This window comes from Schistocerca piceifrons, chromosome 6 (genome assembly GCF_021461385.2).
Source record: "Schistocerca piceifrons isolate TAMUIC-IGC-003096 chromosome 6, iqSchPice1.1, whole genome shotgun sequence".
Classification (NCBI taxonomy): domain Eukaryota; kingdom Metazoa; phylum Arthropoda; class Insecta; order Orthoptera; family Acrididae; genus Schistocerca; species Schistocerca piceifrons.
In genome coordinates, this window is record NC_060143.1 from 528,613,781 (window position 1) to 528,631,476 (window position 17,696).

Here is a 17,696-nt window from a genome sequence, read left to right on the forward strand (position 1 = left end):
CTGGCATCAAAGTCTTCATCCGAAGATTCAATGGGGCGATCTTGAACATCCACATCTGTCTCACATAACACACATTGCATAGAAGGTCCAGCTTTCCCTGCCAAGAAAAAACAGCGCACACTCTGCTGCAGAGTGAAAATCTCATTCTGGAAACATCCCCCAGGCTGTGGCTAAGCCATGTCTCCGCAGTATCCTTTCTTTCAGGAGTGCTAGTTCTGCAAGGTTCGCAGGAGAGCTTCTGTAAAGTTTGGAAGGTAGGAGACGAGATACTGGCAGAAGTAAAGCTGTGAGGACCGGGCACGAGTCGTGCTTCGGTAGCTCAGATGGTAGAGCACTTGCCCGCGAAAGGCAAAGGTCCCGAATTCGAGTCTCAGTCGGGCACACAGTTTTAATCTGCCAGGGAGTTTCATATCAGCGCACACTCCACTGCAGAGTGAAAATCTCATTCTAGAAACAGTAGCATTCAACAAAAATGTTGCACTCAAACACTATGGTGCATCTGTGAAACCTCTCAAGGCTAATAATTACAAAACAAAGAGCAGCAACAATGCAAGAATGCTGGCACGTGTAGCTTGTCAGCCAATAGGAAGGTACACAGAAGAGACCATTTGGCTTTGCAGGGGTGTGAGAAATATCTAGACACACAAATTTGTTGCGGTCTGAGAGACGGTCGATAGTAGTTAAGGGTTAAATGTAGCCGTCTGCAGCTAAACACTTCCTTTGTGCTGTGAGTATCAATAGGTCTTAATTCATAATGCAATTTCTAGAGGAATGTATCTGAACTGGAGGAAGCTCAATACGAAAGAAACAAATGCACGCACTTGCATTAACTAATGTATCTTATTTCTACAGCACATTTTACATCGGGCGACAAATTTTTGTTTCACCTTCTTAATTCAGAAACTGTTGGTAAAATACCTTCCCACATAAAGGTGTTTCAATATTTCTCCTATAGACCATAGATACCATATTTAACAAAACAATTAAGAAACCTTACTCCAGTGTTTTCATTGATGATTTTTTTTACTGTAAAATGTAATTCAGTTCACTTCTCTACTTACTGCACCTCCTGCAACACTGGTGCTCCGGAAATTTTCTTTCACAAACTGTGATTCATTTTCTAATTTAAATATAGAGAAGCAGATATACAAACAAACAAGCGTTAATACAGTAGCCCATGCTCTCTCTCAACAACACAGAGTGAAGTCAGGAGTCAAACCTGCTGTCACTTGATACTGCACGATTTCCACAAACTATTGCAGGAGAGGAGAAAGACATACGTCACATCCCACAGATTAATAAAAGTCATAATTAAGAATAACAAATTTTTATTTATATGTACATTTCTCGATGATTAACCATAGGTGTGTATATAATACAACATACTACTATTCTTACAACGTAACTCAATTTCACATGGATGTGAACAAAGTATCAGCGAACAGGATTCCACCGGTTGAAAACCTCCGCAAATTTCTTTCGTTCTGAAACAAAAATATTCCGATTTTCAGTAGTTAGGTGCAAAAATTAATCTTTAAACGGCAAAAAAAAATTAATAATTCTCTTCTACTGTTTTGCAGTACTTACACATAATAGGACCTGTGTAGGTTAACATGAGAAAATGCTGCAGTTACAATAGTGTGTAGATAATAATTTTGTAACCAGACTATTAACATGTTTGAAAATGTGGAGAATGATTGTTAAAATAAGAGGATTCAAACTAAAGAACGAGTCTATTAGAATGCTTATAAAGGTAAAAAATTAATGGTGAAAAGCTAATGCCACATATTAAGACGCAGAAATAAAGAAGTGGTAGAGTGGGGAGTGAATGAGTCAAAAATACGAGAAGGTGTAGGAAGTCAATGTAGAAGAAACTAAAGTGAATATACATGGCAAAACAACAAAAAAGACATGTGATGATATGGAAACAGGAAAGGCAAAAAAACCACATAGATGTGCATGATATATACAGGATGAATCGTGTAAAACTTGCACTGCAAATATTGCGGAAATAGAAAGTGCTATTGATGTGTGGTTTTACACAATGGATTGGTAATCAGGGGCTCATACTGTTAGCCAATCAATATATTGTAATTCATGCTAACATACACGTTTATAAATTGAACCATGCCTATTGACATTAACAAACTAAAAGTGGGGAAAGCGGCGGTAGGGGAATACACAAACAAAAGGATTTAACTTTTACAAGTTTTGGGGCCATAAATCCTCCTCCTGGCAGAAGAGGTAAAGGGAAACAAAGAGGGGTGAACAAAAAGGACTGGAGAGGTTTAGGAAAAGGGGTACAGTTCAAAAAGTCATCCACAACCCCGGGTCTGGGGAGACTCGCCAGATGGGTAAGTTTTGTCCAGTAAGTAGAGTAGATTTTTTGTCTATTCATTTATATTAGATTAATCAATAATTGTTTTTGTTGTTATAAAATTGGGATAAATTAGACTGTCAGTGGTGTTTGTTGCGGGATTCTAGCGCGACTTGTTTACAAGATATATTTTGAAAGTTCCTACAGCGACATTTGTACAACATCTGTGATAGCACACTCTAAAGAACAACACAAGTGCATACACTAGTTATGTGGACTATGATTAGTAACAAGAAAACAAACCATCACAGGCTGTATTCAAAATTACCATCAGCAGCGGCAATACACACTTTCAAGTCTGGTACGGAACGAGAGCTGCACACAAGCTAGCATTTCTGTGGAGATGTTCAAGCAGGCTGCAGTAATACATCATTACCTATCATTGGGTGTAGTCTGTGTGTCCTTGTAGACAGTATCTTTCAGCTTCCCCCCCCCCCCCCTACACACACACACACACACACACACACACACACACACACACACACACACACACACACACAGAGAGAGAGAGAGAGAGAGAGAGAGAGAGAGAGAGAGAGAGAGAGAGAGAGTCTAAATGTGGAATGGGCTGGTCAAGGTGCAGGTCCTCTGCATCCAATCCAAAGATTTCGAAACAATTATTCATGAAGACACGCTGTAATACTTCATGCACTATGGGCTGGACAGCCATCAAGTTGGTCTACAGGTTCCTCATAGTCTGCAGAGGAACATCTTCCTGCATCTGTGGAAGATGTTCTGTTAGGAGTGTTCACATTCAGTGTTCTGTCTGTGAAAAGTAGGTCTATGAGCTGATGGTTCACCATGCCAGACCATATGTTTATACTCCATGTATGCCCAAGTTCAACTTGATGAAGAAAAAGGGAATTGTCAACAGACCAATAGTGCATGTTTCTGCACTTTATCTGGCAATGATCAGTAAATGTGGCTTCATCACTAAACAAGATATATGAATCATTTGGAGTATCCTGTCTTAATGCCAATATAAAGAAGTTAACGAAATTCTCATAATCATTTCCAGGCAGCTCTTGATGGAGAGTGATGTGATAGGGGTGGGACTTATGTCAATGGAGAATTCATGGTGCACTTTCCTGACTCATGGCTCTTCCACGTGCGATTACACAGGAGCTAATGTGTGAATCAACTGCAACTGCAGCAAGAACATCAATTCCCCCTCCCCTTCTGTCATCACTTGTTCCCTTCTGTTACATAGTCTACGTGTTACACAACCATTTTCACGTAACTGGTTGAAGAAGTTAATAAGTAATTGCTGAGACGGTTGATGTCTATCGTGATATCTTGCCACACACATTGTACTGCATTCTTACTACACTCTCCATACACTATGAGCATGTCGGCTTTTTCTGCATTGGTAAATCCCATTGTCCACCAGCGACCTATTGCTTGACTGTCACACACTGACTAGCAAGTCACAATGCACTCGAGGAACACAAAAGCACATTGTAAGCAAACATAACATTGTACCTAGCAGACTGAATGGCACTAACAAGTCGCTGTATGGAAACTTTTCAAAATATGACTCGCACTAGGATCCTGCAACAAACACCACTGATATTCCAATTTACCCTAATTTTAGTTTGTTAGTGTCAATAGGCATTGTTTCATTTACAAATGTGTATTTATGCACAAAAATATTTGAAGTATTATTACAATCTGTTTATTGGCTAACAATATAAGCCCCTGACTACCAACCCGTTCTGTGAAAACCACACATCAATAGCAATTTCCATTTCCACAATATTCGCAATGCAAGTTTTAAATGATTCACCCTGAATACATAGTGTTCTATAGCATTCTAGGACCATTAATTCCCATAGATGGTGCCCTTGACAGCTTTGCTTATTTTTCAGGAGAATTCCAGGATCTTTCAACAATATGCCACATACTTCTTTGTGGTTAGGTCTGTAAAAGGTTAGAATAGGCTATATTAACCTTCACAGAAGTTCCGTGGCTCCTAAATTCCCTAATTTTAGTACAATTCAGCACCTGGGGGACTGCCTTGAGCCTTATGCTTGCAGTATGAATACTCCTCCGCATGTCCTACAATGGTTGGGAGAAGCACCGCAGGGGGTGTTGATTCTCAAGCTGTGGATAATTATCAGCCGCAAATTCATTCACTTTTAATTTTTCTCTAGTTACTGTAGTGGCTTGTTCTGCAGAGGCTAGGTGGAAATTAGATGGGGGAAGGAGATGAGGAGGAAAGAGAACAAATGAGAAAGAAAGGAGACAGGCACATACTATGATAAAACAACTGGTCAAAACCAATTATTGCAAAACACTCAGTCTTGTTTATATGCCTTTCCACAAATCTAACCCTCTACTATTCAGCTAGTTATTACCTTTGTGATGTACCTTCACTCATGACATGCACAACTACAGGGATCGCGAGTCCATACAGTTCACACACCCCGCTTATAGAAGCCACCTGGGTCGGCACCCTGGTGCACCACTCTGGTGAGCCGCCAAAGAAACAGTATTATTTAAGCCATCACAAACAAATGCTCAGCCTATTCCGTAACCTTTATTACTGCTGTCCATTCATTGTTTTCAGTGCTACGTGAAACCTGTACTTCACTGTCACTTACACTGGCTCTATAAAATATTAAATTCTTTCCATTCCACTTGAACATTTCATTACTGTAAATATATCTGATTATTCATGAAAGTGTAAATATCTCAGAACTTGCAAGGAACAAGAATGAGACTTTGATAGCTCTTTTAGGATGGGAATGTAGCAGATACTGATAACAGGATACCGAAGAACCTTTCTGCTGGTGTGAATTTTTCACTGTCTTGTGTGTGATCACTCACATTTTTCCTGTACTATGTCCCAATAGAGGTTTAGAATAACTTTTCATCTTCCCTCCAGCAACTTTACATCTTATTTTTTCTTTCAATTTTGTACTTTTCCCTGCTTCTGCTGATGTAAAACTATTCGCAGAACTTTTGTGGTCAGTTCTGAAATTCACCACTCGAACTTAACAGACTGCCCCATGCATTCCTCCACACATCATTTTTATCTAACACACTAGTCATAAAACTGCTTACAAATTAATTTCATCTCCAATTAAACTTGTATCAAGCCTCCATTTATTGTAATGTAAGCCAATTCAGCCACTAATCCCAAAGTTAGCTGAAAATGCATTCAAAGCACAGCAAAATAAATGAGCTCCGCTTACTAGGGACTGAATGACGCACTAAATGCCTGAGTAGATGTAAGATTTCTAGGAAAACAACCATGTAACTATCGAGGGGAGAAATGTGTTAACTCTAAACTTTGGTCACCAGCATGAGTATAAGAACCATCCCATTTTAATCTTTGCAGAATCTCTCAAGAAAGATTACACTATGACAAATCAATATGTTACTTAAAAAGTTTTGAGTGGAATACAAATTGTGGAAGGAGTATAGATAACAATATAGACAGCCTTCACACACACACACACACACACACACACACACACACACACACACACACACACAGAGAGAGAGAGAGAGAGAGAGAGAGAGAGATCGACACTGTCCCAGCACTGCCTACCAGATGCACACACACATTACAACTGAAGTTTTTCAGATAAAAGTTATTGCAGACAAAGGTGATTACAAGGTAAGCATTACAGTTACATTCTAGAGATCACTGAGGTCAATGAAAATTGAGCCAACTTTTGTTTTCAGATCCTCAATGTTTATTGTATCAATGCTAGAGGCTAATTAAGTATTTTATCTCCTCTTTGTTTTCCTTCCCTACTAGACAGCACTGTTAACTGCGACAATAGATGATTTTTTTTTAAGTGTCTATGTAAAAAAATAAATGAATAAAAGCAAACTTTTGTGGAACTAAATCTTTTTTGTAGTACTTGCTGTAAGGAGGAGGTTTGTTCAACATGAACCATACGCAGGTGCTCCAATTTCCTGTAAAGGCGTGCTATCTAGAATTAAACATGCTTTCCTTGTGACCCACTTACAGTCGAGTCAAATTAAACAAAAAAATTGCCCCAACCTGGAAATTTTACAGCTGAAAATTGGCAGAAATGCTCAGGATGATATCCAGTTCAAAATTATAAAAGTCCCCAAATATTCATTTTGGGGAAAATCTGCCATCTTGGAATTTTCGAGTTAACATAGTAACTGACCAAGTGTCCAACTGGCTTTGTTTCTGCACCAAATTGTATGTTTTGTTGCCTATTATAACCAAAAATAAAGATAAAAATATAAATACTCTGGGAGACTGCGTATGCAAGTAATGTGACTGCATGATGACCAGCAATGCTTGCACTTGAGCTATCTGCACGCATTTTCTGATGCAGCTCTCATTGGCAATCTAATTAAGGATGTGGAAAAAGTCGAATCTTGTCTCAGTGATCATTTGAAACAAACACACTTGGACCTCCTTTTGGAAGAGATTTCTGTTGACAATGTTCTCTCGTCAGACTTCATCGCCATGCAGCAGATTTGTTGGTTGGTGCCACGCCTGCATGTACTGATGTAATTGGTGCCATAGAAAGGTTCTGTAGAGCAATCTCTGAAATCCCTGGAGCCAAGAGTCTTGCAAAGTTTCGGATAAGGCAGATTTTGGGAAGATACAGCCCTAAGATTAAAAAAATAAAGTCACGACTCTTGCCTCTGTGTCTAAAATGTCCAAGATGAAAGACACTCATTAATATAAATCCAAAACAAGTTTTTTATTGACTGCTGTGTGTTGTATGCAACAATGATGACCTTTGAGAATATCTGAAATACAAACTAGCAACCTGCGATCGTATGATGGGACATTTATGAGAAAGGCACGAAGCGCGCATTAATTGACGTTCTTGAAGAGATTGTGCCACCCAAAAATGACTTTCCAACCAAAGCAGTATTTGCAATTCAGGTAGGTCTATGCTGCATTGAGTCCCAAAAGAAACGCAAGGGGATGTTGACAATGAATAAAATCTTTTTTGTTTTCAAGCCGCGACAATTCAAATAAAATTCCCAAGCTTTCAATGGCACTCCCCGCCATCATCATCATCAATTTGACTGCCAGGGCTGGCACAGTTTCTGCTTGTATAAGCATGATTACAGCATCTGGCACCAGTCGTAGAGGGCTGAAATGGCACATGCATGGAAGTTGACTTGCTACTATGAGGTGCGCAACTCATCTTATGCTGAATTGACACTGTTTGAAAACAAACATTTTATTCAGACATCCATGAAAGACTCCAAGAGCACATGGAACTGATGATGCTACATCATCAACATCTACTCAACTAGCGTACATTAAAAAAAAACTGTGCATCATTGTTATCAAGACACCTTACACTAGCTGGGATCTAGGTAATTCGAGCTTTGGGGGATGCAGATATTGTGGTGGTGAAGAGTGCTATACATATGGCCAACAATGGCGTGGCGCTCCTCATTCTAGTGGCCACGCGCAGCAACTGGATGTGACCTAACTTCTGCTCCTTGCAGAAAAGGCAAAAACTAGCTCAGAGACAACAGCTGTTTAAGGGAAAGAGTTTCTCTCTTCAACAAAACAGATGCTACACACCAGGAAATCGCATAAGCTGAAGAACATTTCCTTTTCGTTTTGTACCATTATGGTGTTCAAGACAACCTGAACAGCATCAGACTGCTGTACAGCAGGGCAGATGCAAAGTAGTCCACCACAACAACATTTGATTTGGCCACATTTACATCTACACCCACAGTGGGACAACAGCATTTGTAATGAGTTTACCACTGTCAGCTGAGGAAGACATTATCTTCATTAATTTTGTCTAATATAAACAAAAATTCTTGGATCTTTAACTGATTTGTATCATTACCTTTAGGTTCAAGTATGGATGGGAAATAACCTTCTGGGAAAAGAATAGGGCTGGAGTGTGCATGCCAGTTGGCTTAAACCAAATCTAACTGGAGACCAGCACTAGAGCAAGTACTTCAAATTATATCTCGCAACTGTAAATCTGGTTGCAAAAGCAAGTCTAAATCCAGGGCAGGCGGCATAAGTTGCACAAGTATGTGGGGCTACTACACTGGCCATTGGTGCATAAATCTGTGGACTTCACAGACTGACATCAAAGACAATGTCAAAACTTTGACTGTCATGTTTTTATGTAAACTGTAAATAACCAAAAAATGTAAAAAGTCCCGCTCACTGTTTTTTCTGATAACTTCTTTCTGTTATTAATTTTTGGCCATTGAGTGAACATATTACAGCAACTTCACCCACTTTCATAAAAAAAACGCTATCATTGTTGCTCTTCCCATCCCATGTAAATTATTTAAACTGCATTTTATTTTTGTTGGACTTTACAACATTACTGTGATTAAAAAAACAACACAACCACATGATCAGAAGTGGCAAAATTGGAGGTCTTTTTTCCAGCACTAGTGGCGTTAAAATATATATTATGTCTTGAAAAACAAAACTGGACTACAGCAAACAATTTTATCATTTTAGGTGCTAGGATGCTTAAGCTCATTAATTTGGTACATAAATTAACCCAATTGGCTGCCTGGTTCTGCTACTATAATTAAAACTCTAAAATTAAAATCCCAAGGTTTCAGTATTGTCACGATGGCAGAATTTCTGCCAAAAGCGTTTTTTTTTTTAACTTTGATCTGGAAAGTGCCCTGAATGTTTCTGTCCAGTAGCAGCTTGTTTTTTTTAAATGTCCGGTTTAATGTCTAATTTGACTGGACTATTAGTAATATGTCTAGGCCAAGGACCCAAAACATCTGCGACCCGCCGAAAACTTGTACAGCGGGCTCCAGACAGAGTACGGGTCAGCTTTGCCTGTCTTCCTGTATAGCCAGACACTCATTGGTGGCCACCAGGCAGTCTCACCTGCGCCACAAGAGGTTGCGTTTGCAGTTCCGCCCAACACGTGACTGAAAATAGTCCACAATGTATCCTGGAGCAAGTGTCTAATATACCCCCGTGTCATGGCTTGAAAGGTGTTCACACCGAGGGAGCTGCATGGGCCAGGAGCCAAGAGTTTACACTCTTCATCAATCAGGTGCTCATTCTGGTGCCATCATAGCAGCTGCACTGTCATCCACTGTCCACCTTCCACCAAGATATCAACTGACCCAAGAACTCTTCATGTCATCAGCCATCCTTTAAGGTTAAGGGGTCTCTGACACTGCTCATCAAGAATCACCAGAGTAGCTGTTTCGTCGTTTAACTTTTCTGGTTTGGTCTAGGGATACTATTTTGTTGTATAATGGGAACATTCTTTTCATACGTTTTTCATTCTTTATTGTAGGCCTCAGAATCAGCCAGTACATCAGTTACTTTGTATGCCAGAAGAGACATTGTGTTGGCGGTTCAGAGTTAATAAAATCCTTACAAATAATTTGGAACTTTTTCTGTCTGTAGTCCACAGACATACCAATTACTCATCAAGGTTTATATTAAACAACTTTGTTGTATGATGTAATATTTCAAGATATTCTTCTTCAGGGGTTACAATGGGACACCCTTTAAATCATAGTATAATACCCTAGCAACGTGTAAACATGTCCAGAAATGAAAATAAAAAGTGGAAATGATAATTCTGGTTACCTGGAGTTGGGAAATCTTCAGGATGCAACTCTACATAGTGTCTTAAAACAGCATCCTTTTCAGCCAGATAATCAGCCCTGTACTTCTCAACGAAGTTACCAAGAGCAACAGCACCTAGGGTAAATAGTGCATGCCTCTGTATGCCTGAAAAATAAATACATAAATTAATAAATCTTGAATCAATGTGCAAAATTTATATCTACAGCAAAGTTAATGCAGGAACACAGCCAGTAACCTACCGGTAATCATCTGCCAAAAAACGAGGTGAAAAAGATTCCTACAATACAAATATAAAGAGTAGTTAAAATATACTTTATAAGTAATGCATACTGCACAATTATGTATTACTCACAGTAGTAGTTAATAACAAGAGGAGACAACCTAGGTCTCTGGCTTTGCTACAGGCCAGTCTGTCACTACATCTAATTTTTTCCCATTCACTAAATAAGTACAAAAATCAGTAACCAACATTAACATCCATACTAACCACATAAGTTATTCTGGCACTCTCCACACTCAAAACAAAAGTACAGTAAATTCCAAAATAAATGGTTAGATTCAGCGATTCTCATTGGCTACCACGTGCTATCAGCCAGCTATGACCAACATCAACAAACTGACAACAATCAACAGGCAATGCAATAGCCACTGACACTGTAACTGCACTTTAGCCGCAGTAGGTCCGTTGTGTGTGGAGTGATAGTGTAGAGAGATGCGACGAAACAGTGCAAATTATGTATGAACAGAAGAACTTGTACAACAGGGATTAACCAAATGAAGCAATGGAGTATTTAATTGTTTAGACACTGACTGATAGTGTAGAGAGATGCGACGAAACAGTGCAAATTATGTATGAACAGAAGAACTTGTACAACAGGGATTAACCATATGAAGCAATGGAGTATTTAATTGTTTAGACACTGACCTCATATTCATGAGGACACAGTTTTCCCTGGCCGGCCATCCTCATATAGTTTTCCCTAAATCATTTCAGGCAAACGCCTGGAAGGTTCCTTCTAGATCTACATACATACTCTGCAAAGCACTGTGAAGTCCACAGCATAGTACCACATGTTAGGATTTCTTCCCATTCCAACTGCATGTGGAGCACAGTAAGAATGATTGTGTTAGTCCTGTGCATGCCATAATTAATCTTCTCTTCATAGTCCTACAGGAACAACATATATGGAGATGATGAATATCTCCAGATTCTTCACCTAGTGTTGATTCTCAAAACTTTTTAAATATTCTTTTCAGAGATAACTGCAGTCTATCTTCACATGTCTAACACTAGAGGCTTTCAATATTCTGTGGGACTCTACCATGAATTAACAAGCCTGTAAACATAGTACTACCAATCTTTGTATATGTTCAAAGTCTCCAGTTAGCCCCATTTTTTATGGGTGGCATACACTTGATTCTAACACGGGTCAAACAAATGATTTGTGAGCAACTGCCTTTGTAGACTGACTGCATTTTCTCAGTATCCTGCCAATGAACTGAAGTATGTCACTTGCCTTACCTACTACTCAGCCTAAGTGATCATACCATTTCATAACCCTACAATTACTTACATCCAGCTATTTGGATGTCGACTGGTTCCAATTGTGACACTCTGTTTTTACAGTCACTTTTATATTTCTGAACATTTAAAAGAAGCTGCCAATTTTTGTGCCACTTTAAAATCTCATCAAGATTTGAACAGATACTTGTGCAGCTTTTTACAGATAATACTTGATTATAATTAACTGCGTCATCAGCAAAATGTCCGAGGTTACTATTAATATTCTCTATACGGTCCTCAATTCACAACACAAACAATATACTTCCCTGGGGCACACCTGACATTACATCTATCTAATCTCCAACCAAGATAACATCCCGCATCCTCCCAGCCAATGTATTCTCAATCAGTCCACAAATTTTGTTTGGTACGCCACACAATCTTAACTTTTGTTAAAAATTGTTTGTGTGGCACCGTCAAATGGTTTTCTGGAGTCAAGAAAAAACTGCTTCTACCCGACAGCCTTGATCAATGGCTTTCAGGATGTCATGAAAGAGACGTGCAAGTTGGTTTTCACATTATCGATGTTGTCGGAATTCATTATGGTTGGCATGGATGACATTTTTGGGCTCAGAATATGTTCAGGATTTACAATGGGTGTACATCAATGAGACATAACATTAGTTCACAAATATGAAATGATCACATAGATTCAGTAGTGAGTAAAGCAGGTGGTAGACTTCAGTTTATTGGTAGAATATTTGGGAGTGCTTACAAATCATTTGTGAAACCCATTCTAGAAATTGCTGAAGTTTGTGGAACCCACAACTAACAGAGGACACTGAACATATACGGAGAAGGGCAGTACGAATGGTCACAGGTTTGTTTTATCCGCGGGAGAGTGTCAAGAGAGATACTGAAGGAATTGAAATGGCAGACTCAAAGATAGGAGTAAACTATCCAGAGAAAGAGATTTTCACTCTGCAGCGGAGTGTGCACTGATATGAAACTTCCTGGCAGATTAAAACTGTGTGCCCGATCGAGACTCGAACTTGGGACCTTTGCCTTTCGCGGGCAAGTGCTCTACCATCTGCGCTACCGAAGCACGACTCACGCCCGGTACTCACAGCTTTGCTTCTGCCAGTATCTCGTCTCCTACCTTCCAAACTTTACAGAAGCTCTCCTGCGAAGCTGTGAGTGCCGGGCGTGAGTCGTGCTTCGGTAGCTCTGATGGTAGAGTACTTGCCCGCGAAAGTCAAAGGTCCCGAGTTCGAGTCTCGGTCGTGCACACAGTTTTAATCTGCCAGGAAGTTTCATATCCAGAGAAAGTCTACTAACAAAGTTTCAAGAATTGGTTTCAAATGATTACTCTAGGGACATACTCCAACCCCCTACACATCACTCACACAGGGACCCTGAGAATAAGATTAGAATAATTACTGCATCCACAGAGGCATTCCAACCATCATTCTTCCCACACTACATGTGTGAATGGAACAGGAAGAAACTCTAATCACTGGTGCAACAGGATGTACCCTCTGCCATGCACCTCACAATGGTTCGCAGAGTATAGATGTAAATAACAATTGTTTCTGCTGCTCCCATTTTGTCAATAGGTATGAAGTATGCTGTCTTCCAATCATGGCGAATAATGTTTTTTCCAGGGATCTCTGGTTATTATGATGGAGGCTAATTTACCTGCAAATTACGTATTGAATGGGACAGTGATTCCAATGGTGTCTTAGACTCTTGTTTAATGCCAGCAATTTTAGCTATTTCTCAATGCCATCGACACTAATATCTAGGTCTATATCAATCATCTCTGCAGTGTTGGAGGAATTAAACTGGAGTAGTACTCAATTTCCTTAAAAAAGAAAGATCTGAAGACAATTCCGCAGTCTGAGCAGTACCTATAGTACCACTAACAGCCTCACATTTTACCAGAATTTCTTTACGGTTTGAAAGAGATCTTTTGATAAGTTTTTGCTGTCGTAGTCATTGAAGGCTTCATACACTGCCCTCTTGACAATAAACACGTTTCACTCATTCTCTACCTATAGCCTTATGCTTTCTTTTAGACCAATCATGCATCAGTTGCTGTTTCTTTAAAGTTTATTTACAGTGACTGTATACCATGCAGCATCCCTTCCATCATGAACTTTTCTGCTAGGTACATAATTATCCAGTACTTGGTCAATCATTCTTTTGCCACATGAGCCACAGTTCTTCTATCTGTTCAAGCTCAACTAGGTAAATATTTTGAGTTCTCTTTTGGGACAGGGTATGGCTGCTTCTTTCACTAAATTATCAAATGTGTAAATTTCCCTGCTCTTTATACCACAATTGCTGTAACTACCTTACAGTCACTAATGCAGTTTCAGCAAAGACTTCCCCAAACAAGGCCTGTCTGCTGCAATTCGATACAATATATTTCCATCACAATTGGGCTTCTAAATTGACTGTTGCAGGTAGCTTTCAGAGCAGGCATTTAGTTATGTTTTACAGGATGTCTTGTCATGTTCACAATTTAGAAAAATAACTATCAAAATAAATTGTTGGATGGTTAAAGCCTTAGTCAATAATGACAGTATAACTGGGTAACATTCATTCATATTAGTGAACTGAGGTTCCTCCAAATTTTTCGGTTACATCTAGGACTGAGCAGCTGTCATTAGGAGGAGCAAATCACAGATTCACACCCATCCTTGATTCTTAATCTTGCCCAATCAATCTTGCATGCAGTTTCAATTTTGATTTGAGTTTCTTACCCACTCTGACAAATCCACCTCCATATCCCATTAGACTATTCTTTTGATATATATATATTTTGATTTAGACCGAAAGTCTCACAGTTGTCAATTTCCTATCTTAACCAGCTTTCTGGATTACAATTATTACTTTATTTGTAGTTCTAGTATTGTATGAGTTCGACTACTTTCAAAGAGCACTTCAAACTATGTTGTGAATGCTTCAGCAACTCACCACAAAGATTTTTAAGGTTTCATTTGTGTGGACTGTTTCTTTGGGGTTTCCAGTAATTCTTTTGCGTCCCCTACAGTCATCAGTATTTGGATTGTAAAGAGAGTCACATTAAGTTAAAAAAAATCACTTCACACAATTAGTCACCTGTGTAGCAGAGTATGGTGTGTAGTGTACCTCTGACCCATTTAAGGGCAACCCTGCAATTCTCAAGCGAATGAGGTAAGTCCATGAAGTCACAGTGTAACTTGTCTGAGAATCTTCTCAGTCTCTCATTCAATTCTTCTATCTGGCTCAGAACCAGAGTCCCCTGACCTATTCTGGCCACAATAGGGCAGGTTGTGAGCTTAGATGACACTCTGCAAGAAAGGCCGATTATCTCAACCCTCCCCACCTGTCGAAGGAATGTTCTCTCAGAGCCCATACAACAGCATTGTCCATCCCAATGAGCACCAAAATTGGCAGTTGAATGCACCTTGTTCTTTCAAACACTAAAGACAATATAAGGGTGTTACCATTCCCCCACCTCCCTCTGAACTGATACGGACTATACATTTAGATACTGAATCTTGAATTCTACATATACCCTCTCTCCATTAACTCCTTCAAAGAGCAATGACATATTGATGGCATGCAATTAAACCTTGTACATCCATTTGATTAAATTTTACATGGGATGTAAAAACGGTTTCTTACAAGCAACATAAACTGATCCAAATAAAAGTGCTACATGTGTAACTACATGGTAAAAGCCTAATTACTGACAGATTACAGAAATTCATGTACTTTCAAACCTCTCTCTGATAATGGGGCCACTGAAATTACGATGTCTCACAGAAAGGCGGAGGTACGAGGTTTTTATTGCCTATCACCGATATGTTACAAACCTCTTGTAACAATATACACAATAATGTCTTGTCCAAAGATGATGGGTGCCTCACTGACTTCCTAACAGTTACAGCCACTCATTCGAACAAGAACTAAGCATAAACAATCCCATCGATTTCGCTGTTAAATTACATTTCATTTTTAATACGATCAACACATTCACAAAGGCGGCAGATTTATGCGGACGACATAATTTATGATTTACAAAGCACTTATTTCAAATGGTGTAATTCTGTACTCATACACAGAGAAATCATTGACAGTTCAGCGCACAAGAATCTCTGCATTAGCGCTAACAAATAATATACTACACCCATGGGAGGATTTCATGTTCCTTCAATAAAGTAAAAATACATACAATTACACCACGTACTACTTTAGTTATAGTGGTTTGTAAATATTTACTGAGAGTCAGAAGCGTTTCACTTTTAAAACCAAACGAAATTGATGAATTATTGCGTGGATTATAACATAAACATACAACTAACAAATTTCCTCCGATTTCAATAAGCGCACAACCTGCTACACTTGCAAAAATAATGCTCCGAACAGTAAAATCTATGCACATACGCACCGCTTAGCAAGGGACGACGGTTAGCAGCATTCGCGAAACACACACCAGCGAACGCTATGCCTCCGTATGTCAAAGGAGCCCATATTTTGCTAAGAAGCGGCTCTTCTCTTTGCCTTTTCCCATCCAGCAACTCCAAAGGAGACGCCATGTTGTTCTGGCTTCAAAGATAGCTAGCTGGTTAGCTCCTAGTGAACTCACTGCGTCCAGTAGCCGTTCGCGGGAGACTGGCTGGGACCCAGGCCTACGAACTGCACCGATAGATGTCGCACGCACTGCACTAATGGTAAAGATCTGTGTAGCTTTAATTAAAGGGTCGTTCGCATACCACGATCTGTCTCCGCGGACATCTGTGCACATCACATATCTGCAGACTGATCGTTGCGTGTGGACAGTAGATTTGCGCAGATATGAGATAGGTGCAAACATGCAAGTTGGAGCTGGAACTTTGAGCAAATTCCTCAAATCTTTGAGCATCTAACACATCTGCGCAGGTAACATGTGAGCAGGATATCACTGCAAATTTGGCATGCGAAACGTGTTTCAGTCAGCTGTTCGTTTAGAAACTTTAGTGTACGTTTCTCATCTGTGTGTGCACAGTGAATTTTAAAATGCCAGATGCACTACTGAATTAATTAAAACGTGTAGGAGTCATACCGGTTTGTGGAAAATTAAGAGACATCAATACAGCGATCGAGATAAACTGAAAAGCCAAAGAAAAAAATGGTTCAAATGGCTCTGAGCACTATGGGACCTAACTTCTGAGGTCATCAGTCCCCTAGACTTAGAACTACTTAAACCTAACTAACCTAAGGACATCACATACATCCATGCCCGAGGCAGGATTCGAACCTGCGACCGTAGCGGTCGCGTGGTTCCAGACTGTAGCGCCTAGAACAGCTCTGCCACCCCAGCTGGCAGAGCCAAAGAAACTGGTACACCTGTCTAATATCGTGTAGGGCCCTCGAAACCATGTAGAAGTGCTGTAACTTGACTAATGTCTGAAGTAGTGCTGGGGGCAACTGACACTATGAATTCTGCACAGCTATCCATAAATCTGTAAGAGTACAAGGGGGTGGAGACCTCTTCTAAACAGCACGTTGTAAGGTACCCCAGATATACTCAATACTGTTCATGTCTAGGGAATATGGTGGCCAGAGGAAGTTTTTAAACTCAGAATAGTGTTCCTGGAGACACTCTGTAGCAATTATGGACATGTGAGGTGTCGTATTGTCCTGCTGGAATTGCCCAAGTCTGTCGGAATGCACATTGGACATGAATGAATGCAGATGATTAGACATTCTGATGTATGTGTCATCTGTCAGTATGTGTTGTATGTAGACGTCTCAAGGGTCCTATATCACTCCAATTGCACACGCCCCATACCATTACAGAGCCTCCACCAGCTTGAAAGTCCCCTGCTGACATGCAGGGTCCATGGATTTACGAGGTTGTCTCCGTACCCATACACGTCTATCTGCTCGATACAATTTGAAACGGGACTCATCCAGTCAGGCAACATGTTTCCAGTCATCAACAGTCCAATGTCGGTGTTCACGGGCCCAGGTGAGGCGCAATACTTTGTGTTATGCAGTCGTCAAGGATACACGATTGGGCCTTTGATTCGAAAACCCTATATCGATGATGTTTGGTTGAATGGTTCGCACACTGACACTTGTTGATGGCCCAGCATTGAAATCTGCAGAAATTTGTCAGGTTGAATGATTCTCTTCAGTCGTTGTTGGTCCCATTCTTGCAGGATCTTTTACCAGCCACAATGATGTCGTTGATTTGATGTTTTACTGGATTC

General features: G+C 39.9%; 1 protein-coding gene across 1 annotated transcript; it reads right to left on the reverse strand.

Annotated features, from left to right (window-relative positions):
* Positions 1-1,311: 1,311 nt before the first annotated feature.
* Positions 1,312-16,078, reverse strand: LOC124802823 (NADH dehydrogenase [ubiquinone] 1 subunit C2). Its single transcript, XM_047263828.1, has 3 exons — positions 15,890-16,078; positions 9,945-10,088; positions 1,312-1,484 (listed from the first exon to the last, which is right to left on the reverse strand). Exons 1-3 carry the CDS (start codon positions 16,035-16,037, stop codon positions 1,435-1,437), a joined length of 342 nt encoding a protein of 113 aa, XP_047119784.1. The 5' UTR covers positions 16,038-16,078; the 3' UTR covers positions 1,312-1,434.
* Between the last annotated feature and the right edge of the window lie 1,618 nt (positions 16,079-17,696).

What these genes read in the sequence shown, in the direction of transcription:
- LOC124802823 (XM_047263828.1), bottom strand. Translation starts at nt 16,037, where the DNA reads ATGGCGTCTCCTTTGGAGTTGCTGGATGGGAAAAGGCAAAGAGAAGAG. An exon ending in CCGTCGTCCCTTGCTAAGCG is followed by an intron (nt 10,089 to 15,889) that starts GTGCGTATGTGC and finishes TTTATTTTTCAG; the next exon opens with GCATACAGAGGCATGCACTA. An exon ending in TGAAGATTTCCCAACTCCAG is followed by an intron (nt 1,485 to 9,944) that starts GTAACCAGAATT and finishes TTTTTGTTTCAG; the next exon opens with AACGAAAGAAATTTGCGGAG.